The sequence below is a fragment of the Equus quagga genome, chromosome 6 (assembly GCF_021613505.1).
Source record: "Equus quagga isolate Etosha38 chromosome 6, UCLA_HA_Equagga_1.0, whole genome shotgun sequence".
Classification (NCBI taxonomy): Eukaryota; Metazoa; Chordata; class Mammalia; order Perissodactyla; family Equidae; genus Equus; species Equus quagga.
In genome coordinates, this window is record NC_060272.1 from 85,144,778 (window position 1) to 85,163,934 (window position 19,157).

General features: G+C 40.2%; 1 protein-coding gene across 6 annotated transcripts in view; it reads right to left on the reverse strand.

The window, feature by feature from the left end:
• The window catches only part of AOPEP (aminopeptidase O (putative)), a 332,639-nt gene that overhangs the window by 113,079 nt on the left and 200,403 nt on the right, over positions 1-19,157 (reverse strand). For all 6 annotated transcript variants that reach the window (XM_046663936.1, XM_046663933.1, XM_046663931.1 and 3 more), the window contains 3 exons: positions 14,222-14,324; positions 13,473-13,580; positions 3,437-3,480 (listed from right to left, as the gene is read on the reverse strand). In XM_046663936.1, the coding sequence (XP_046519892.1) occupies positions 3,437-3,480; positions 13,473-13,580; positions 14,222-14,324 (255 nt within the window). The remainder of the gene's footprint in view (positions 1-3,436; positions 3,481-13,472; positions 13,581-14,221; positions 14,325-19,157) is intronic.

The window sequence follows — 19,157 nt, forward strand, 5'->3', positions numbered from 1 at the left end:
CCATTTATGATAAAAACTCTTAACAAAATGGAGATAGAAGGAAATTACCTCAACATAATAAAGGCCATATATAACAAACCCACAGCCAACATCATACTCAATGGCCAAAAACTGAATGCCACCCCTCTGAGAACAGGAACAAGACAAGGATGCCCACTATCACCACTCTTATTCAACACAGTACTGGAGGTTTTGGCCAGAGCAATTAGGCAACAGAAAGGAATAAAAGGAATCCAAATAGGGAGGGAAGAAGTGAAACTCTCGCTGTTTGAAGACGACATGATCTTATATATAGAAAACCCTAAAGAATGCATCGGAAAACTATTAGAAATAATTAACAACTACAGTAAAGCTGCAAGGGTACAAAATCAACTTACAAAATATCAGTTGCATTTCTATAGTCTAATAACGACCTTACCAAAAGAGACCTCAAGGATACAACTCCATTTATAATCACAAGCAAAAGAATAAAGTATCTAGGAATAAATTTAACCAAGGAGGTGAAGGACATATACAATGAAAACTGTAAGACATTATTGAAAGAAATAGATGATGACATAAAGAGACAGAAAGAGGTTCCATGCACATGGACTGGAAGAATAAATATACTTCAAATGCCCATACTACCCAAAGCAATCTACAGATTCAGTGCAATCCCAATCAGGATCCCAAGGACATTCTTCACAGAAATAGAACAAAGAATTCTAAAATTCATATGAGGCAACCAAAGACCCCGAATTGCTAAAGCAATCCTGAGAAAAAAGAACAAAGCTGGAGGCATCACAATCCCTGACTTCAGAATGTACTACAAAGCTACAGTAATCAAAACAGCATGGTACTGGTACAAAAAACAGGCATGCAGATCAGTGGAACAGAACTGAAAGCCCAGAAATAAAACCGCACATCTACGGACGGATAATCTTTGACAAAGCTGCCAAGAACATACAATGCAGAAAAGATAGTCTCTTTAACAAATGGTGTTGGGAAAACTGGACAGCCACATGCAAAAGAATGAAAGGAGACCATTATCTCATGCCATATTCACAAATAAACTCAAAATGGATCACAGACTTAAAGATAAGTCCTGAAACCAAAAACCTCATGGAAGATAATATAGGTAGTACACTCTTGACATAGAACTTAAAAGGATCTTTTTGAATACCGTGTCTTCTCAGACAAGGGAAACAAAAGGAAAAATAAACAAGTGGGACTTCATCAGACTAAAGAGCTTCTGCAAGGCAAAGGAAACTAGGATCAAAACAAAAAGACAACCCACCAATTGGGAGGAAGTATTTGCAAATCATATATCTGATAAGGGGTTTATCTCCATAATAGATAAGGAACTCATACAACTGAACAACAAAAAAACAAACAACCCGGTCAAAAAATAGGCAGAGGATATGAACAGACATTTTTCCAAAGAAGATACACAGATGGCCAATAAGCACATCAAAAGATGTTCAAATCACTAATCATGGAAATGCAAATCAAAACTATACTAAGATACTACCCTACACTTGTTAAAATGGCTATAATCACTAAGACTAAAAATAACGAATGTTGGAGAGGGTGTGGAGAAAAGGGAACCCTCAGACACTGCTGGTGGGAATGCAAACTGGTGCAGCCACTATGGAAAACAGTATGGAGTTTCCTCAAAAAACTAAAAACAGAAATACCATATGACCCAGCTACACCACTACTGGGTATCTACCCAAGCAACTTGAAATCACAATCCAAAGTAACATATGTACCCCCACGTTCATTGCAGCACTATTCACAATAGCCAAGACATGGAAGAAACCCAAGTGCCCATCGGCTGATGATTGGATAAAGAAGATGTGGTGTATATCTATAGAATGGAATACTACTCAGCCATAAAAAAAGACAAAATCATCCCACTTGCAATAACATGGAAGGACCTGGAGGGTATTATGCTAAGCAAAATAAGCCAGATTGAGAAAGCAAACACTGTATGATTTCACTCATATGTGGAACATAAACAAACACTTGGACAAAGAAAACAGTTCAGTGGTGAACAGGGGAAGGGGGTGGGGAGTGGGCACAGGGGGTGCAGGGGAGCACTTAAGTGGTGACAGTCAAGAAATAATGTACAACTGAAATTTCACAATGATGTAAACTATTACAAACTCAATAAAAAATAAATCAAAGCTTTGCTTTTTAGAACTGATAGTAATAATTATCATATCAATAATTATAAAAAAACAGAGAGATAGAAACATAATGCACCAAATGGTACCAAATAGTGTTGTTTGGAGGATTAACTGAGTGCCTGTATACAGTAACCTCCCAATAAGTGTTGGCTTACAATAATTCTGAGGAGGAGGAGGAGGAGAAGAGTGCTGTAAGGAGGATTAAATGACTGACTGTGTGTAGATCCCATATATAGTGCCTGATACACAGAAGATGATTATTCTTACAACTATATCCATCATTAATTGAGCACCTATTTTCACATATATTATGCTGTTTAATCCTCCCTAAAACCCTGCCAGAGGGAACGGGAAGCTGAAATTTGGAGGGCTGAAGTGACTTGCTCAGAGTATCATGGTTGGAAGGGGTAGAGCTGGGGTGAGAATCTAGGAGAGCCTGACTTCAAATCCCAGGCTCTTTATACACACGTGCCCAGTCACCCCTTTTGCCCTCATCCCTCACCCGTTCCCCTCTGGTAACCACCAATCTAATCTCTGTATCTATGTGTTTGTTTATTGTTGTTGTTGTTTTTCTCTTCTACTTATGAGTGAGATCATATGGTATTTGACTTTCTCACTCTGACTTATTTCACTTAGCATAATACCTCAAGGTCCATCCATGTTGTCACAAATGGCAAGATTTCATCATTTCTTATGGCTGAGTAGTATTCCATTGTGTATATAGACCACATCTTTATCCATTAGTCCCTTGATGGGCACTTAGGTTGTTTCCAAGTCTTGGTTATGGTGAATAATGCCACAATGAACACAGGGGCACATATATCTTTATGCATTCAAGTTCTCACGTTTTTTGGATAAATATCCAGCAGTGGAATAGCTGGATCATATGGTAATTCTATTCTTAATTTTTTCAGGAATCTCCATACTGTTTTCCATAGTGGCTACCCACCATAACTTTTAGAACTTTCCTCTCCTCCATTCTTTTCCACAGCAGCTAAAGCTGCGGAACGTCCTTGGCTTGTTCCTCTACCACTCTTGGTGCTCCTGACTCTGGGGCTCCCCGCTGTGTGCACCGGCTCCCCATATCCACATGGGCCATCCCTAGGCCCCGTTGATCGTCCCAGGGCTCCCACTGGCTGGGCTAGGTCCCTGCCTCTATTAAGAGAGGAAGATTAAACTTTCTAGGTGTAACACACAAACAATGGCAGGGTCATTTTTAACATTAGTAGTAAAGCTGGGCTCTTAACTCCTTAATCAGTCCTCACCTCTTTTCTTCTGGGATGTTCTCCAACAGCATTTGAAGGAAATCCTGGAATAAGAAAAAAGCAAACTATTAAAGATGTCCACCAGTAAATAGCTCTGCCCCAAATCATGCCAGAGACCAAGCGTTCCCAGCTGCTGACAGCTCACCTGCTAGGAAAACTAGGCCTGTGCTGACTTTTTAGACTCTACTCAATTTACTAATTTACCAGGGCTTTCATCCAATCAGTTAAAGAGATCTGTTTTGTAAAAACCACAAACAAATTGGAAAATGCAATGTTTGGTATATTTTGGTTCGATATTTCATTCATTTCATGTTTAACAATTTTCAAAAGGCTGGCCATAGCATAAAGCACTTTAACCATGTTCTCCTCTTCATGAGCTTTCCCTAAAGATCCTGCTACATACTGAACAAGCTCAACTCCCCAAGAGGCTAGTAACTAATTTGCAACTTTCTTGCATTGCTTTATGGAGAGATAAAGACAAAAATCAAGATGATTAATTTCCCAAAGGAGGAACAAAAATGTCACAATTACAAAAATGGTTCACAGGCCCCAGAGCTAACATCTGTTGCCAATCATCCTCTTTTTTTTTTTTTTTGCCTGAGGAAGACTAACCCTGAGCTAACATCTGTGTCAGTCTTCCTCTATTTTGTATGTGGGTCGCCGCCTCAGGATGGCTGATGAGCGGTGTAGCGCTGCGCCTGGGATCCGAAACTGTGAACCTGGGGCCACTGAAGCGGAAAGTGCGCTGAACTTAACCACCACATCACGAGGCCAGCCCGTCAATAATAGATTTTTTTCACCTGAAGGCATGACTTACATACGCACCCATTTTTCCCTTTACTATCGAAAATTTCAAACACATCTGAAAGTAGCCAAAAGAGCATAATTAACGTTCACATACCTATTAACCCACAGCCAGTCTGCCCCATCCACTCACCTGCCTCTTGCATTATTTAGAAGAGAATCCCAAACATTATGTAAATTCATCCACTAATGTTCCTGTAAATACTCTATCTCTAAAAGATAAGGACTTTTTAATTTTTATTTTATTTTTTTAAGGATTGGCACCTGAGCTAATAACTGTTGACAATCTTTTTTTTTCCCCCTTCTTCCCCAAAGCCGTCCAGTATATAGTTGTATATTTTAGTTGTGGGTCCTTCTGGTTATGCTATGTGGGACACCGCCTGAGCATGGCCTGACCAGATGTCATGTCTGTGCCCAGGATCCAAATCGCCGAAACGCTGAGCTGCTGAAGTAGAGCGCATGAACTTAACCACTCAGCCACAGGGCCAGCCCCCAGGACTCTTTCAAAACACAACTGCAATACCACAGGCCTAAAGAATTTACATGTGAATGTTCAAAATCACACATAGTTATTTGCAACCTGACTATTACGACCAATCTTTTCAGCTCATCTAATGCTGGAATCTTGATTTGGTCTCAAAGATTGTCAAATAAAATATAGGATGCCCAGTTAAACTGGGGGCATACACTAAAAAATTATTTGTTATTTATCTGAAATTTGAATTTAACTGGGTGTTGTATATTTTTATTTGGTAAATGGGTAAGCTTAGTGTTAACCCTCTGTTTTCTGAAGGTTTGATAAGATACATTTTGGATAAATATAGAACATGAAACAAAGAAAAATAATATTTACCTCTCTAGGGACTTGATATTGATCAATAAGTAAGACCTACACTTGAAGCTTTTCTTTTAATAAATTGAAAAAAATCTTTCAAAATGGATCCTTTAAAGAGGGACACGTGTGCAAACCTAGGTGAGCAAATATGACACTGTCCAACGACTGTCTCTCCAGGTTGGAACCCTCGACCCCCCACAACCAAGTCTGCAGACCCAGGGTCAGTGCGAGGCTCTGACGGGATCCATCTAGCTCACGGTGTGAGACGAAAGCAGCAGCACAGACCTTCAGAGTACAAACAGACGGCCTTGCAGAGGAAGGGAAACCTGCAAACAATTTGAGGACAAGATGTTCTTTTTCTGTCACGGCACTAAGCATAGCCATCAGGACGCTGGCGAAGCCAGCTGTCCCTTTCGATGTGTTTGGGGGGGTTAGGTCCATTTCTTCCAGAGGCAAAGTCTCCCTATTAAGAGCACTGAGGAAAGACTTATTCCTTGCAATCTCTGATCTCCTTATAAGACATTACTTGTCAATTGCTGCTTCACCTAAAATAAATGGTACAAAGAATAACAAAACTACTATTAAAAACATGGATCATGCAGTCAAAATGGAAAGGGACACTCCCAAATAGAATAATGCTTCACATCTGAAGTCCTTCCTAGTACCTACAGTGGGTATATGGAGAAAAAACAAAGGAAACAAGAGTAACATTTAGAATGCAAAGAATTAGTTTTGCTTGAGGTTCTTAAAATCATTATGTTTATTATTTTGTAAAAAAATGTTGAATTAGAAATTAATTTATCACAGTCTAATATATTAATAGATTGCAAATATTTCATTGGCTTACTGACAGTATTCTTGCGTCTTAAAAATCTAAGTATTATAATGATAATTTCTCACTAATTTCACTTCATTATCTTCTTATAGTCCATATCAACTTATCCTATATTTGTCCAATAATTTATGCTCAATTATATGGGGGAAAAATTACATTAACTCAATGGCAAGGGGGAGAATTTAATTGCACGAGAAGGAGGAAATTCAGAGTTAACCTTAATTCTTCCCTTTTGCATTTTCCAATTACAATTGGATCTTTCTTTATAGGATTGCAGAGCATAATGTTCCAGAGTTTTGTGTGAATACAGGAAAAGTGCATGAGGTACCCAAGAAACACTGCTTTTTTTTTTTTTCTTTTGGTGAGGAAGATTAGCCCTGAGCTAACAAATGTACCAATCTTCCTCTATTTTGTATATGGGACACTGCCACGGCATGGCTGATGAGCAGTATGTAGGTCTGCGCCTGGGATCCAAACTCACGAACCCTGGGCCACTGAAGCAGAGTGTGCGAACTTAACCACTACACCACCGGGCCAGTCCCTGCTTCATTTTTTAAGAAAGACAGCTGTCCTACCTCCTAACAGGTGGCCACCTGCCTCTTTCTGCATCAGAGCCAATACCTGCAGACCACATAGCAATTGGCTGGATGTTGCCAAGCAATGCTGGGGATAACAGGTCTAGGAAATCACATTGGATAAGCAGAACTGAACGCCACAAGCACCCCTAAGACATGGAGCCTGTATTCCCACAGGCTATGGGAATGTTCGTCTACAGCGCAGACATGCTCCTTCTGCCCTAGGCTCCAGGCAGTTCGAGAAGATGCTTGGTCTCATCGAGGCAGTCGTCATACCACCTATCAGTGGAATCAGCCCACTTGACCCTTCTTACTCCTTTCACAGACCTAATCTTTCACCACAAAATGCTAGTTTTCCTGGTTCTTTTTGTAAATTGGCATATAACCATGGAATGGACTCATCATAGAAGCTTTTCTCCACTCTCCACGGCAGAATGATGTTTTTATGTCACAACTATTCCTTCCCTCACCACCTCTCTTTCAATTCTTTCATCTGTCTTCACTCTTCCCTTTAGTATGTTGGCATCTTTAAAAAAGCAACTTACAAATCTTAACTGGACAAAGGAGGACTTTCCTTTAAGATGGACTCTAGGATAAATTGACAGCATCTAGAATATTGACATTGATCTAGAATCACTGACAAAGTCAGTTAGCAACTAATGCTAGGAGGTCCCAATTTGTCACCTCTACAGTATGCCTGAAAAAAGATTAAAGCAAAGGCACAAAAACAAACAAACAAACAAAAACTCTGCTGTTTTGACAGTGCGCTGGGATGAACTTTTATCTGGATCCTTGGGAACTGTTGCAAGCCCACATTCCAGCCAAAAAATGCACTCTTGAGCCAGCCCTGAGGGCCTAGTAGTTAAAGTTCGGTGTGCTTTGCTTTGGCAGCCCGAGTCCGGTTCCTGGGTGCAGAACCACACCACTTGTCTGTCAGTAGCCGTGCTGTGGTGGCAACTCACATAGAAGAACCAGAATAGCTTACAACCATACACGACGATGTATTGGAGCTTTGTGGGGGAAGGAAGGAAAAAAAAGAGGAAGACTGGCAACAGATGTTAACTTAGGGCAAACCTTCACTGCAAAAAAAATTTTTTAATTGAAAAAAATCACGTTGTTTGAGATTTTGTCTTCATTTCCTACTCTCATAATAATCTATATGCTGATTAGGTCAGTCCCAGACAGCTTATTTTGATTAACACCTACCAACACTAAACTAAACATTACCATTTAAAAAAACTACATTGACTGGGCACATGGCTAATTTGGTAATTATTTTTTAGTCTTGGTGAAAGTATCCAATACAAAGCAGGTGCATGTAGATTTATCCAGTTTATCCAGTAAACGGACATTGGCCTAATAATTACACAGGATTAGCAATTTCTGTCAGACGTTTTATGAATAATTACCATGGTCATGAGGAGAGGGAGGTAGGAGAGGCAAAACGAATAATGAAAATGTTGAAGCAAGGACAGAGATGGCAGGTAAGAAGAAATGAAATGGTCAGGAAGAAGTCACTGCTAAGCTCAAGAGAGCAGTTTTACAGAGGGCTGGAAAGATGATAATACCAACATGCTAGACAGGTGGGGTGTTCAGAAGGGAAGGGATTAAGAAGTAAACAGGAAGAAGAAGAAATTGAGGAATTTCTGAGTAAAGAAACTGGACGATAGCCTTCCTTAAAAATGAAAAACAAAAAAACAGCAAAAACTTTACCATCAGCATCCAAACAAGGAAAGAAGTATGCAGCCTCATGGCACAAACTTCAAAAAGAGACAACTCAGGAAAGAGCATAAGATTCCAACACAGCCCCCAAACCTCCCTCTGCGCCACCCCCACTCTCACGCTTAGCATAGCGGGACTTCATGGTGAACGCCCAAACCCCACAAACACCCACACACTTGGAAAGAAACAAGACAATCTTTATCTTTCCTCTTTTTTTGACTGTGGAGAAACTAGAACTGTTTGTTAGAGAGAGATGAGTAAAACTTGGGAAATGAACAACTTGAGGATGACACTCTGAGCAACTGTACAGCTTCTAGAGCTCCAAGCTGAGCTGGAGGGACAGCACTAGCTGAGAGAGCACCTGCAGTGGGAAAAAGCTGCACCCAAATTAGGGGACGAGATTTGGGCTGGGGACATTTAAGAAAATTTCAAGAGTTAGTGGAGCCAAATTCTTACAACAAAGGCTGTACACAGCTCCGGTGCAACTCCTCCCCTCTGCCCCCTCCATGCATAATATCCAAGCTTCAAACTGCAGCTCAGAGGGGAAGAAAAACACGTCTAAGAAGTGTTGGGAAAGAAATCAGGGATGATGTTCCAATACATATGAGAATAAATAAAAGGGCAGGACAGCGCTACTCAGGCTGAGAATGAGCAAGGAGAAAAGTATGGCAACCATGCAAAGGAATACAACAAAACTCACATAAAGAGAGAGACAGAAATAAGAAGCATAACAGAAAAGACAAAGGATCCAGTCTTGAAGAAAACATAATCCAAGGAACAGAAGAAAATTCTCCATGAATGCATTACACCATAAATTAACAAAAGATCATAATAAGAACATAAACTCAGTAGAATGAAAGCTCAAAGACAAGATGACAAAACAACAAAATGAGATGAAAAGAGAGATTTCGAAGCAAATGAAATAAATTAAGAACAAAATAATACCATGATAGGAGCGTTAATAAAATAGAAATAGCAAGGAGAAGAACAGACACTAAAGAAAAAAAATTAATAATAATAAAAATCATAATGTAGCTTCAGATAAACATATGCCATGAAGACCGAAAAGACCAAAGCAACTGGAAAATAACAAATATGGAGGGCAAAGACGACACAATAGAAGGATAACTGGTAACCGTGAAATTCAGAACCCTGCAAGGGGGAAAAAAAAAGAATGTGTTCAAAGATACAATTAAGACCATTTCACTGAAAAAAGGAAGAATACAAGCTAAGACTAAAAATGTACACTGTTTTCCAGGAAAAAAACTGATGGAGACTCATGGACACCAAGCCATTTTCTGATTAAATTACTAAATGTCAAAGATAAAGAAAGAATTCTTCTGTCATCTGAGTGGTATAAAGAGGAAAAAGTAGGCTGACTTCAAAAGCTTCAATAGCAGTATTTAATGACAGAAGGGAGCTGAGCAATATCCACAAAGTTCTGAGAAAATGAAAACGTGACCCAAGAATATTATACGCAGCCAGTTTGTAATTCAAATATAAAGACAACAGGCAAACATTCTCAAGCACTAAGAACTCAAAAAGCACAGAACCAGTGAGTCTGCAACTTGAACATCAATTTGGTAACGGAATTCAGCCAACAAAAAGTTGAATCAAAATATTCATGAATATAGAAGCATGGTGAAATGACTGGTGATGAATTTAAATACAGATCTAAGATTACACAACTGTGAAAATTATGTTTACAGCAATACCATACATGATATAAACCTTAACTATGTAAAAATATTAACTACGATAAAGTTAGAATTTGGGGAAAAGTAGAGGAAGTACATAACTGCTGATTTCCTCACCTTTTACAGAAGTGAATAAACTCATGCTTTCTAAAAATTAAATATATGACTAAAGAGAAAAAAATAACAATTTCGACCTCAAAGATTTTTTATAATTGTGTTTCTTAAACGTAGAAGAATCCTTTAGGAAACGATCTCTCCTACATTTATCTGAAGTTTGGCAAAGTCCTTTAGATTCATTTTAGTTTCTTTTTCATTTGCTAAATTCAAGTAAAATATAATTTAAAACATTTCATTAAAAAGCACATAGAACACATGCTATTTTTATAAAATTATTTCTGAACGTATCTTGTATCTATACATGTATATACACACATACACACAGACACACATATACACACTACATACACATGTACACACAGATACATACACATGTATCATTTATAACATATAGAAAGACAGAGAAATAGAGAGTGCAATTTCTGGAATGATGTTCACCTAGTATTAATTATAGGTATTTATGAGTATGGGGTTTTGAGTGATATTTTACATTATTCTTTTCTGTACTTTTCTGTATTGATTGAATTTTTTTATAATGAGTATGTTTCAGTCAAAAAAGCAATAATTTCTAAACTCACTGCGGTACCGGTGTAAGGACAGAAATAGAGAGCAATGGAACAGAATTGAAAGTCCAGAAATAAACTCTTACATTTTTGGTCACTTGATTTTCAACAAGGTTTTCCAAGATAATTCAGTGGAGGGAAATAATAGGCTTTTCAACAAATGCTTATGAGCAACTGGATGTTAAGATGCAGAAGAATGAAGTTGGACCATCTACCTCACATCATATACAAAAATTAACTCAAAATGGATAAGAAACCTAAATGTAAGAGCTAAAACTATCAAACTCTTAGAAGAAAACATAGGAGTAAATCTTCATAACCTTCAATTAGGCAATGAAGACAATATCTGCAAATCATATATCTGATAAGGTACTTAAATCTACAATATACAAAGTACTCTTACAACTCAATAATAAAAAACAATTCCCTCCCCCCAAAATTGGCAAAGAATCTAAATAGATATTTTTCCAAAGAAGATATACAAATGGTCGATAAGCACAGGAAAGAAAGTTCAACATCATTACCTATCAGAGAGATGCAAATTAAAACCACAATGAGATACCACTTCATACCCACTAGGATGGCTATTATCAAAAAAACAGAAAATTGTAAGTGTTGGTGAGGATGTGAAGAAATTGGAACCCTTGTGTATTGCTGGCGAGAATGTAAAATGGTACAGACACAGTAGAAAATAGTATGGCAGTTCTTCAAAATATTGAATTACCATATAATCTAGCAATTCCACTTCTGGGTATATACTCAAAAGAATTGAAAGCAGGAACTTGAATGATATTTGTACACTAATGTTCATACCAGCATTATTCACAAGAGCCAAAAGGTGTAGATAACCCAAGTGTCCATCAATGGACGAGCAGATAAACAAAATGTGTTCTATACACACAGTGGAATATTAAGTCTTAAAAAGGAAAGAAATTCTGACACATGCCACAACATGAATGAACCTTGAAGATATTACGCTAAGTGAAATAAGTTAAATACAAAAGGACAAATATTGTATGAGTCCACTTACATGAGGTCCCTAGAGCAGTCAAACTCACAGAGACAGAAAGTAGAATGGTGGCTGCCAAAGCTGGGGAGAGGGAAGAATGTGGAGGTACTGTTTAGCAGATACAAGTTTCAGTTTGGGAATTTCAAAACGTTCTGGCAATGCATGGAGGTGATGGTTGCACAACAATTTAAATGTACTTAATGCACCGAATTATATACTTAAAAATGGTTATTTTGTTAAGTATATTTTACCACAATTTAAAAAATAAAAATTGAAATAAGAAAAGAGCGATGAAGTACTGATAGATGCTACAACATGAACCTTGAAAACATTATGCTAAATGAAAGAAGCCAGACATGAAAGCTCACATAATATATGACTCCATTTATATGGAATGTCCAGAACGGGCACATCCATAGAGACAGAAAGTAGGTTAGTGGTTGCCTAGGGCTGGGGGGAGGTAGAATTGGGGCAGCGACTGCTAATGGATGTGGGTTTCTTTTGGGGTGATGAAAATGTTCTGAAATTAGAGTGGTGATGGTTGTACAACCGTGTGAATACACTAAAAACCACTGATTCGTACACTTTAAAAGGGTGAGTTTTACAGTATGTGAATTATAGCTCAATAAAGCTGTTATGAAAAACAATCAAGCTATTATTTAAAAGAGACAAACAAAAGAAAAATCGAACGATTTGGTGGAGGGAGCACTAAGTGTTCATGGGAAGCTGAAATCAGAACCTCAGAAGTCATGGTAAATGCAATGCGCTCAGTTAACACTGCAGGATCTTGGTGAGAAGTGGTTTTAAGCAGGAGGAATTTGGGGCTAATCAGTCAACCAAACAATAAGACTTCTGAGCCAGTTTTCAAGTTGCCTTTCGAAATACACGTTTAGGAAAACTCTTTCTCCCCCCAACCACAACAATAAAAGGAATGCAGAGATGAGGACTAGCCATCTAGTCTGGTGACATTCAAGCTATTCCCTCCATATGTGTTCAGATTATACACGCACGTCCTTTACACCTAACATTGTGGACAATGTGACTTCAAAATCGTCTATGAGCACAACTGCCAAATATCAAAAATACTCATCAGTCCAATCTGTGCAGAGGCTGCATCCTCTATTCTCTCTCAGTTACAAGCACTGTTGTCAGAGCCTCTTCCTCTTTCTTAACTTTCTTGGTACGTGCAGCTCAGCCCCATACCTGTGTAAGCTGACAGAGTCTTGCTCTGACAGTTTTGTGGCCAGGCTGTCTAAATATTTCAGTGTTATCTTATTATTAATCTATTTGTTTACCAAATACATATGCTGTACATACTCTGTGCCAATCATGTCTTCCGTACTGGTGAAATAAAGAGTATGGTCTGGCCTCGTTGAGCTTACACATAGAATGGAGGAGACAGAAAAACAAATGGACTCATAAAAGAAAATATAATTATAAGTAATGGCAATGATAATGAAGGCAGAGAAAAGGGCGAAGGGTATAAAATAACAGGGTGGATGCATAGCTGTTTAGCTGGGGTGACTCTGAGATTGTGAAATCTCAGCTGAGACAAAACGGTAAGAAGGAGCCAACTTTGCGAAGATTGTTCCAGGTAGAGAGAACAGCAGGATGATTTTGTTTCCGTTTTTAAAGTCTCTGAAGGTACAGCTATCCACATCACTGTGCGCCAGACAGCGTTGGGGTACAGTCTGTCCCAGAACTACAGGGAGATTGCCCCCCCGAAACAACACTCCTGTGTCCACTTCATTCACTTCCTCCTTTTCCTACTGCATTGTGTCGTGACGCTTTTCCCGACTTCTTAATACTCACATAACCTAGTCCCCAAGTGCCACACCCCCCGCAACTGGATAGCACAAACTCAGGACCCGTAAATTACCTGGGAAAGAATCAACTGCCCATGGAATGTGTGCACAAATTTTCTTAAAAATGAAAAATAGGTGTCATCTCCAAGTCTTTTGGCAAGGAACCGGAGAAGGAAATAGCCCTAGAAGAAAGGAAGAAGAAAACAAAATGGCTATCATGGGTTCATCAGAAAAACACTTACACAGTCAATCCTAACTTGTCCCCCAGCACTTATAGACATCGACGATGTTCCATCTGACCTGTCCCAGGCTGCCCTTTATATTCTCACAAGGTTGGGCCTGGAAATTAAGGATCTACTCTTTGCTTTCAACTCATCTGTTAATGGCATCATCATCTGATTTGTCTTTGGTTTACATAAAGCCTGGACATCTCTCATGGACCAAAAGAGAAGAGCGGCCCAGCTCCTCTCTCCCACAGCTATCAGGAAAGGCCTTTACCACTTAAAATACTTCCTCATTACTCCTGTCTTCTAGTTGGAACCCAACAGCAATTTTAAGATTCTGTTCTTCAAAGCCAACATGAAGCAGGGAGAAGGGAGTTGCAGAGAAGGGAATAGTTCAGCTCCCTTTGATTCATGCCTCATTTCTGGGGTATGAAGTGCTTTAATTATTGGACAATCAGATATCTGCCTAGTTAAATGTCATTAAAATGTTGATTTCTTTTATTTTGTCCCAAGCACGTTACTAATCTTCACTGTCTACATGGACACCCTAAAAAGTGCTGCACCACCACCAATGGCTTCTGTCACTCAGATGTGCTCACCTTTAAATAATGAACCTGCATGAAGGCCTTCTCCGGATTGAGACCGTGTTTGATGACAGACGATCCTGAGTCACTCACGCGGCCAGTTTCCTCTTTATTGGGTCTAAAACGATGCAGTGAAATTTTCTTTAATTATAGCACATTCTTAGCTAATTATATCATAACATCTTCTTCTTTTTTGAGGAAGGTTAGCCCTTAGCTAACTGCTGCCAATCCTCCTCTTTTTGCTGAGGAAGACTGGCGCTGAGCTAACATCTGTGCCCATCTTCCTCCCCTTTATATGTGGGACGCCTACCACAGCATGGCTTGACAAGCCATGCCATGTCCGCACCCGGGATCTGAACTGGTGAACCCCGGGCCGCCAAAGCGGAACGTGCACACTTAACCGCTGCATCACTGGGCCAGCCCCTATTCTTCTTATTTCTTATTTTCAGAGTTGCTCTACAGCATCTTAATTCTACTCAATAGTACCAGGTAAAATTTAAAACAGTTTACGTTAGAAATTCATACACTGAACAAGGAGGGATTTATATCTAGGTTGGCAACCTGAGGTTGGCTATTGGCCATATTTTATGTCATCTTATCCAAGATTAAAGCTTGCCAGACCCTTGAGGAGTCTAAGCTCCAATATGAATTATTTAAGAACCTATATACTTTTCTTTTGGTAGGAATGATGGACTGGGAAATGCAATGGAAAATGTAGCTTTACTTGGAAGAGTAAAGAATTTATATCTTTTTAAAAAAAAAATCTGAAAGCCCCACTGTTATCCACTTCTCTTGATTTGCATTTAGTTATTAAAGGTTCTTTTAGGCAACATTTGCACTCTGAAGCCATTTCAGAATCACACACACACACAAAAAGAAGTGATAGAAGCCCATGTTTTTAGAACAGGTAGGGACATTAGTAATCACATACATCAACCTCCTCATTTCACAAATGAGGGAAACCTAGGCACACAGAAATTAAGTCTGCAGCCAAGGTCCCACAGCTTGTTTCATTTGTGGCGACATTAGGACTGAAACCAATGTCTCCTTCTTGTTTATCAGGGTGTTTTCCATATGCTCTATGGTTTTAAATATTTTTAAAAATTCCTGTAATAAAATGTAATTATGTTACAGTGAAGCTTCAACTAGCTAAAATCAAAATATGTAACAAGGTATTTGCAGCTTTCAGTTGTTCTAAAACCAGTCCCTTATTAGACAAGCTTTGAAGCGTGTGTGCTGGGGTGGGGGAGGGCAAGGACTGACAGGAGGCTTGGCACATCAGAAAGGTGGGGGGTTAGTTTTAAAGGTAGTGTGGTCTGGAACCCGAGACCTCAAGTTGAGTCTCAAATCTACCTCTTACTACCTGTTGCTTACTAGTAGGTTTCTTAAATTCTCTAATCCTCAATTTACTCACTTGCAAAATGGGAATAATGCCACCTATCTCACTAGGTCCTGTGGGGAATAACTGACATAATATGCAGAAAGCCCCTAGCAAGGGCTGGGGATACAAAATTACTCAATAAACTTAATAAAATATTCTAAAGTTGTTAGCAATAAATATTGCTAAGTTCAAGGTCGGTCATCTGATGTTAGAGGCAACGATCTTAGTGGTTCATCTGCTCAATCCCACATGCCCACAGAAACAAACGTGCAAGGATGCTGGACCTGAATGGAACAGCCTGGGGATGACCCAGCTTGCTGAATCAGTCCCACTGCAGTGTGCCCTAGCTGCCAAGCAAAGAAGCCCTGAGTAAGTCTCTCCTGAATATTCCAGTACATTAACCCAGCAGACACAAGGCAGGGAATCAGCAGCTACCTCAAGGAGAGATGGCGACCGGCTCCTAGAGCTAACTGCATAGTTTCCATTCTTCTGCTTGATCCCTGACTTACGTACATGACCATACTTGCAAGAATAACTCATCCTTTTCATCTTCATTTGAGACTCCACTGAAAAGCATCAGCTTTATTCCTGCTCTCAAGTGTGTCCTGGGGTTGAGTGGTTTTATAAAGAAAGCCACTCTGGCCTTGATAGGGAAAGCTCACCACCCACAGCTTTGGGAGGAAGACGGCTTCTCAGAGTCAGCCTGAATTCAAACCAGTTTTCCCAGCCCCAAAAGAGACAAAGTTGCTGTGAGTTTCTTACGCCCTTCAGCTCTGAAGTAGGACTACTAGAAGGGGAGGAACACAGGAGATCCAAGTAAATCTCTTCTCCAAAGGCTGGCTTCCAGGCTCAAGTGACTAAGGATGCCTTTAGTTGGTGGTTTTTTCCTTTGCCTAAAAATGTCCTTCCAGAAAGCATCCCTCTCTTACTCGCTTCTTCCACCCTCTCCAAATGAAGAAATGTTCGAGAAAATTCTTTTATGCTGACAGCATCCAAGGCAAACGTACAAGTCCCCACGAGATTCCTTTTACAGTAGACTTGGTGCTGGAGAGAGCAGTGCCCAGACAAACTGCAAGAACTCAAAGGGGGTGGTTGTTAGAAGGAAAAGATACTCCCCACGTGGAACAAGGGTGACTTCCATTTCTGTGCTACTCTGGTTCTCACACTGCCGCCTATCCCAGGTCTATGCAGAGAGACAAAGCACAGGAAGAAGGCAGGAAACAAACGAACTAGCGCCACGTGCAATGACAGACGACTCTCACAGGTGACTGAAAGAATTCACAGCCAGAAACAGTACATACAAATGTACGATGCCACTTACACGAAGTCTAAAGAACAGGCAAAACAGATCTATGGGGACAGAGATCAGAATAATGGTGACCTTTGGGAGGGAGTGTTGGACAAGCAGAGAAAAAGAGGAAGGTTTCTGGATGCTCCAGATGTTCTCTACATTAATCTCAGTGGTGCTTTCATGAGGATAAACAGTAAAAATCTACTGAGCCATCTAGAAATATGTGTACTTTAGTGCACGTATATTTCAATTAAAAAGTTTTTTAAAAAAAGATGCACATGAACCAGTACATATTCTGTGAGAATAAAAGTCCAGAAAAGAGGCGTTGCTATTGGTGTGCCATGAACATATGCCTAGGACTCACAAAGCCCTCTACACCTGAGGGCAAGGAAATATTTTTTTAAATGACATTGTGAGAGGCAGGAAGAACTGTGGCCAATACAGTTGGCTCAGTCTACTCCCATTATCATCCACCTTCTTCCCTGCCCACTTAAATGCTCACTTTCCAAGTGTGCTTGCAACTACAGATAGAAGACAGTCCTGGCCAATGAGACAAAAGCAAATGTCTGCTGTTGGGAGAGGGGCTCTGGGAAAGCTTTTGCTTTCTTTACAAAAGGGGGAAATACGACTGGTACTGCACCTCTTCCCCCCAAACATGACGGATGGAGCTGCAGCAGCCACCTTGCAACCAAGAGGCAGCAAGTCAACATGCTATGGAAACCAGAATGGAATGAAAGAAGGTAAATAGTCTTTGATGGTATCATTCAGCTGCTGGCCAGCCCAAGACTGCCTGTCTTCACACTTCTTACTGTATGAAAAAAGAAAAACCCTATTTGTTTAAGTCAACATTGCTTTACTATTCTATTAATTGTAGCAGAATGATTCCTAATGGATGAAGAATTGAACTAATTCTAACAGCTACCATTTCCTGTTATCCTCCTGTGCCAGGTACTCTGCCAAGCTCTTTTTAAGTATCATGTCCTTCTATCCTCACGAGAACCTGATGGGGCAGGTACTGTGACTATGCCCATTGAAAAGCAAAGGAAAGTGAGGCCTGAAGAAGACCACAAAGCTAGTTAGTGGCAGGGTTTAAGCTGAAACCTGGGTCCACAGAACACCAAAGTCCTAGCTGCATTCCGGGACGTTCCCAGGATCCAGGCCCCCATTCTCATCGTGCCTTAGACACGTCGCTTACCCTCCCTGAAGCTCAGTCTCCTCACCTGTGAAGAGTGTGATGAGGCTCAGAAAAGGTGAAAGCACTTTGTGAAAGAAAAGTGTTAAGCATCTCTTAGACATTATACGCCAGTGTTTATTTCCTTGGCTGGAATACATGGAATGTGAGCGATCAAGTTACCAAGGTCGTTTGGGCTTAAACGCCCTTGGTTTCTGTTGTACCTGGCACCACATGTAACAACTGCGATTAGCATGGCCTTTCCCTGCCCACCTCCTTCCTTCTCCACTGCACTCAGAGGCAACAGGGACACGTAAAGAGCTTTCAGCCGGCAGTGACATTTGATACACCGTGATTTGATTTGGAATCAAACCTCCTGAACAAAGGGCTGATTCTGCAGAACTATCACCAGGGACGGGATCTGGGAAAATGCCTCTGAAAGGTGCTCAGGCGTGTCAGCTTGGGTCTGAACACCCACTGCCCTGCCACGGCCCAGACGGGCCATCCGCCAGAGTTCTCCATCTCATATTCCTTGGCAGTCAAAGTGAGAGCCATGAGATATCTCCATCTATAAACTCACTACTGTGGTGCTTGAGCCAGGGACTAAGCATCCCAGAAAAGAGACAGAAAGGGATTAATCAGCATTTCAACATCCCTGTCTGAGTATCAGTCACAGCTGCTCCACGAGCTCTCAGTCCAGGAGCAGGGCCCTCACTCAGCCCCTAATAAAGGAGGAAGTTAAATACGACCTTTGTGTAGGCATTGGCCTCACAGTACTGATCTGAGCCACTGACTTGCCTTTGGTCAGTGTTACCAAAGAGAAGTGGATAAAACATTGTGTACACTTTTAACTAAGGAAATCGTACTGTATCGAAGCTACTGGAGTTTGGCAAGTTTGATTATCTGCATGCTTTTCCCAATGAATTTAACAGCTATCCGGCATGAAGGTTCTTCCCCATCAGGGACCATTATCCTGTAGCACACATAGCAGGATATGACTCTGGTGTTGAAAAAGGCAATTGCTAAAATGACTTAAGACAGAAGGAGGCATCCCTCGAAGGAGTCAGAGGAAAGTAAAGAAGGTACATTCTGGTCCCTGATGGGGAAA